Source organism: Tachysurus vachellii, chromosome 8 (genome assembly GCF_030014155.1).
Source record: "Tachysurus vachellii isolate PV-2020 chromosome 8, HZAU_Pvac_v1, whole genome shotgun sequence".
NCBI lineage: Eukaryota > Metazoa > Chordata > Actinopteri > Siluriformes > Bagridae > Tachysurus > Tachysurus vachellii.
The window spans coordinates 14,950,553-14,956,552 of record NC_083467.1 but is presented as its reverse complement, the minus strand read 5'-3'; the positions used below and the strand labels follow the sequence as shown (position 1 = coordinate 14,956,552).

The window sequence follows — 6,000 nt, the reverse complement described above, 5'->3', positions numbered from 1 at the left end:
CTGTGAATGGGTGGAGACCAATGTTGAGCAGCAGTTTTCTTTGGGCTGTTCTACCGCATGTCTTTTCTAGGATGTTTTGAATGACTATAGCTTTGGCAATATGCTTAGGGTTGACTAGAAAAGGTTTTCTAATAGGATTGTCCAGTATTTTGTGTCTTGCTCTCAAGCATGATCAGTGCAGCAGCACCTGCTGATAATGTTCTACAAATGCAGCTTCACAATTTTGCCACCACCATGCTGAACTATGAGGATATTGTTCTCAGGGTGAGGGGCAGCTTATGCTTTTGCCAGAGGCAAAATCAAATTTGGTCTCATTGGACTAGAGGATTTTTTTTTTAAATTTTCCACCTTTCCTCTCACCACTATTTCATACAGCCAGGCTCTGTGAACTGTCTAGTCTATGGATGTTCTGTGACGAGATTCTCCAACCTGATCTGTATCTTTCTGCCTACTTCAGAATTTTCTTCATCTTTTTGGTATCTTCTACAATTAACGCCTACCTTTCCTGGCCACTGATTTTTCTGTGGGTGGCATCAGTTAGGGAGAGTTATAGTTCCTTCATTTTTTTTAATTGTGGATTTAATAGCACTCTCCTGGGATATTTTTATAACCAAATCCCGACCTCTATATAACCAGGATGTTTGTTGGTTTTCAGGGTGCTGTTTACTTATTCTGTGGTCTTCCATAAAAAGGTGTATTTATGTTCAATTTAATTTCACACAATTGGACCCCATTCAACTAATCATGTGACTTTTGATGGTTATAAACCCCCCAAATTAAGTCCTGAAGCTTTTATTGTCATTTTGACCAAAGACAGCTAATGCAGTACATAGTGAAATGAAATAACATTCCTTCTGGATTAGAATTCATAACATATCTTTGTGTAGATTCATAACATCCTTATTAAACAATCATAATTATTCAATAATCCTAATTAAGTTCAATTTCAGGTTGTATCACTACAAATATTCTGCGGTTGAATAGTTATGGTTATGTAAGTGGGATTGCTGAAAAGAGAGAACATTTTTGTTCATTTGAATTATCTGGTGCTTCAAATAACTTTCCAGCACTTTTTAACAGACATTTAGCATATTTTCAGTTTCCATAGACCACTGGCTTTGAAACTTTCCAAAATCTTTTACAGTACCTCTTCACAAGCACAGAGTCAACAACCTGCTGATGTCAACAACTTGCAAACATGCCTTTTTCTTTCCCCCTGTCTGTTTTTAGCCAACTTACCTCAGTGTTTTGGCAAGTGTTTCTTTTCCACTGTTACATGCAACAGTGCTTTGAATACAAGTGCCAAAATATTTGTAATATTTCATCTTAATCCCCGTGACTCATTGTTTACAAATGACCAAGCGATTTGACGTCTTTAGCTGGTGATTCATTTATCACGCCATATTACTGTTGATTAATAGACATTGACTGCTGCCTATTGATGCTGCTGTTATCTTTGGCGTAACCAAATGAATAGGAGTAGCAACATGCTCTTGAATAAGCACGAGCCATTTTATTGTTATTTGAGCGCCATTAAAGATTTGTGTGTGTTTATTAAAAGCGTGGTGCAATTCAATCTCATAAAACCTCGGTTTTAAAACCTGAGCTCCCTGATGGCTGAATGATCTGGTACCCTCCAATTATGATTGCTGATGCTGTAAGAAGTATGAGATCTTGAGGATGGACAGAGAACCCCAGCAAAGCAATGAAACACAGCTGTGGCTGTCATTCACTTTCTGTAGCGATCATCTCCACAGGAGATATCAGAATTCAAAGACTCGTGCAGGAGTGACAGAGAGGCATCAACAAGAATCACCTGGTCTGCAACAAAATAGTAACCTTTCCATCAGCCAAATTTTAGGAGCTGCGATAATTCATGAAATGTCCTCTGTGTTAATATGATGTTATTTAGTTATTTGTGAGTGTTTTTTTTTTTGGAGGGCTGTCAGGGGTTTGCAGGGGCTGGTACTTGTGATTATTCTTCACTATGATACCACTTACACATCCTTGGGTAATAAATGTCAAACTGACATAACACTGATTTTCTATATGCTGTGGAAAATGACAATGTACGGTACGGAGTGTCAGCTCTCATGTTTGATACTATAAAAGTTTTATGCATTTTATTAAGCGTACTCCAGTTAGCATATGTTTTATGACATGACATTTCATGTCGGCTGTCATGACACATCACATTCTGCATATGAAACGTATGTATTTGTATATAATACGTTTGTATATAAAGTATAAATAAATAAATAAATAATTACAGAAGTTACTCTGCTGAATGTTTTCCAGGACAGCCACAAGTTTAAAATTGCTTATATCTTGTTTCATATTTTTAAAATTCATGTCCTCATTTTCTCTTTTGTTGCCTTTACTGATTTGTATGTATTGTTGAATTTCTTGTTGAATTATGCCATGTTTGCAATTGTAATAATGTATTATTATTTGTAATCATTAAACAGTAATATTTACTACGGTAATAACAAAAGAAAATAAAACCATCATTTAAATGATATGTCAGAATTGGGTAAATGATATAATTTATAAGTTATAAACTGCTCTGGTCTAAGAACAATAGCGATCTTTAGTACATAAGTTCAGACCTGTTTGTAGGTAATGAAATCTTTTATGATGTCATAATTATTTACCAGATATAAGACCTCAGAAGTGCTTGTCATGACATTTGTTAAAGCATATTTGACACCCAAGTTATTGTCCTGTGTTAAGAATGTTCTTTACATTCACCTTTACATGTGCCATGGTGGAGAGTATATACTAGCTAAAATAAACAGAAAATTAATATGTGAGAAGCTGTCAGGACATAGCATGATGTCATATCAATGGCAATCATAGATTTATAATATAGTTGTGCCAGTTGCTTATTGTGCAATGTTTATCCATTTGCCAAATATACCTTAAAGCATTTATTAAGTATTAGAATTGCTTCAAAGTGTCAAAGATCATCACTTTTGGCCATTAATCAAAGGCGGTGACTTGCAGCAGAACCCTGCAACACACCTGCCAAAAGCTGCAATATCACAGACTAAACATCTATTTTTCCTTAATCCCATTGCTCCTTTTGCATAGCTATGTCTTACTGAATCTGCTGAACAGGTGCTCTTTTACTAAAGGCATCACTACTATATATTTAGCTGCTGAAACTTGAGAATGCTGCTTCCTGATTGGCTGGGTGGAGCACATGATAACTGGAGTGCGACTGTGACTGTGAGCTGTCGCCCAGCGTTTCTCAGGAGGGAAGAGTTGGGGAGGCTCTGGCAGCTTGGGAAACATTATAACTTTAAATTTACTGGTAAGCAAAGAAATTCAACAAGAACAGACAATTCAGATTTCCCTCGTCAGCACGTACATAGCTTTGCACGGCTCAATCCTGAGGATTTTCTATTCTTTTGCCATTGGATGGAAGTGAAGCTGAGGGCCGGTTCTTGACACAGTTTCTTATGAAGCACTGTTCATCCTCCTCTGACCGTGCAACGTTCCAAGAGCTCTTAAACCTACCAATATTGTGATGCTGGAACTTTTTTCTCTCTCACTCTCTCTGGAATCTATGCATCTACACTTTGGATCACTATCTGAGGCCCCTCACAACTTTGAACAGGAATTTGCTTAAATCCTTATTTTCTCTTCTCCATTATCTTATCTTTAATCAAATGATGATTTTTAATGTGAAATTCTGTGACTTTGGTGCTAAAAAAGGTTAGTTAGTATGCAGTCCTATATTTAACCTGCAGCCTCAGAAGGCATTGCAGTTCAACTAGCTAAACAAAGCCAGCCAATCAGGTCTTGGCATTAGCTTTCATGACACATAGCTGGAGCGTCTAGGAGCAGCTGTCGTGTAGCTTCAGGAACTTTGGCTCTTTTGGGGGTCTTGGGTATCCAACTGTTTGACCAGCTGAGGCCTTCAAAACCTGTTAAACAAACAACGTTTTGAGAAGTTCAGTGAAAAGTGAATTTAAGTCTCTGTCTGTGTTTAGGTTTGCAGGAATACGTTACGTGGAATATCAGTTTGGGACCCTAGTAGATGGAAAGTGAACACATTTCTCTTTCTACTGTCACTGGATAAACTCAGAATTGTATTTGGTCAGGTATGTATGAATCTGCATGAGAGAAATATTCTAGTCCCTATAACGTTATCTTTGCTCTTGGGGTTGATAGATGGTCTGAGGCCTATTTTTAGTATAGGTTCATTGTGTGCCCTTCAGCTGATAGCAAGGAGAGACTATACATTTTGTCCAGATATTTTAACACTGCTTGAATGCTTCTCTTGTGGGGATTTTAGTTTAAGCTTCGGTAATGTTTATTTCTGGAGTTCTTGTTCCTCTTTGCAGATAAAGTAAATTAAAGGGAGAGTAACGGTTGTTTATTCGCTTATTCAGATCCACTAAGAGTGTCTAATGATGGACACCGAAGAATATGAAGAAGAGTATGAGGAAGAAGTGGTGGAAGAGGTAAGATTAAAGTGAACCTCTTTTGATGATGTCTACAGTGCAGGTCTATTGGCACGTCCTATGAATAGAGAACTGAGATACCACTACAGTCAGCAGTTCAGTGTGCATATATCCCAATATTCATGACTAGAGCTGGCTCTCATTTCAAATCACCTCCTCCCAGTACCACCCATACTGCAGTATCAGACCTACATTTCAATTCCCCTCAGCCCCCGAAATGAATCCCAGCTATAGTAGTCACCGATTACTGATCCACCTGCAATATCAGAATGGTGGTTATGTATAACACAATATATAAGCAACATGATATATGATTCTGTATCTGTTTTGAATTGTTTTTGTTGCTGTTACAAGCATCTTATGAAAAATGGCTGAATGGAAGTAACCATTGTTAGATATGATATTCTCACACTTGCTGTGGAACCTTTATACTAACAGTGGGATTACATTCTGTTCAATGTTACAAGATCTCCTGCAAGCCTCATTAGAGATGTGCAATATGCTGCAAATGGAAAAAACACACAATAACTACTTTAAAGCTTTTAGAATGATCTCTAGATGTGTTCATTTGCAAATTTTAGCGTTGTTCAACTGTCACAGGATACCAACCTGTGATTTTTGTTATTCAACTCACAATTAAGCATTTCACAATTCAATTTAATCCCTTAGATCAAAATCACTTCTTGAAGCTTCCAGGGGCTCCTGTTCAATGACATGCATTCTTGTGCTAATCTATTTAACTTTTCTCTCTCTTTTCTTTTCATTCATTTTTTCAATTCATATTTCCCAATTTAGTAACTTTTTATCATCTTTAATAGTCTAATATCTGTTAGTTATGTAGAATTTTCTGTAATTGTTACTAAAAAAGCTGCAAACTCTTAGGTTAATAGCTGATTATCTTATTAATAGCTGATTATCTTATTAATAGCTGATTATCTATACATCTTTATGTCTCATATACCTTTTCACCATTAGTGGAAAATTAGTGTTCAGCTTTGACATGGGTTATTCTTACAGTAGTTACAAATATAGAAGTGTACATCTGCAGATCACAGGAAGCCAAATGAGAAGAGAGGCACTGTAAATCATACTCATCAAGACCTCTAGCCATTCACACTGAAAGAACGCTTTGCTGGGGGATTCAAGAGGGAAAGACACATACAAGGGGTGAAAACAGAGAATTCTGCTATATAGTGAAGGGCAGGAAGATGAAGTAAAGGGACATAGGTTTATGAAATCATATTTATGTTTCCATATAATCTCATAGGAATGAACTGGGAAGAATCTAGACCCTGTATGCTTATTTCAACACTAATTTAAATCTGCAAATGTGTAGTTTTTTAATCTTAATTATATGAAAACAGTAGTGTAGCCATGAGAATGTGTAACATTTTGTGATTTAGACTATAAAATATAAGTGTTTGAGGTAGCAAATGAGAGTTTTATGAGCAAGACTAAAAAGGCTCAAGAGTTTGGATGATATACGATCAGGATAGCAAAAACTATATTACGATGAACAGCATTTTTC

At 36.6% G+C, this 6,000-nt stretch overlaps 1 protein-coding gene across 23 annotated transcripts in view; it reads left to right on the top strand.

Annotated features, from left to right (window-relative positions):
* The first annotated feature begins 3,238 nt into the window (after nucleotides 1–3,238).
* neb (nebulin) overlaps nucleotides 3,239–6,000 on the top strand; it is a 54,742-nt gene continuing 51,980 nt past the window's right edge. For all 23 annotated transcript variants that reach the window (XM_060876484.1, XM_060876462.1, XM_060876469.1 and 20 more), the window contains exons 1-3: nucleotides 3,239–3,316; nucleotides 3,999–4,109; nucleotides 4,401–4,472. In XM_060876484.1, the coding sequence (XP_060732467.1) occupies nucleotides 4,419–4,472 (54 nt within the window). In that variant the 5' untranslated portion in view covers nucleotides 3,239–3,316; nucleotides 3,999–4,109; nucleotides 4,401–4,418. The remainder of the gene's footprint in view (nucleotides 3,317–3,998; nucleotides 4,110–4,400; nucleotides 4,473–6,000) is intronic.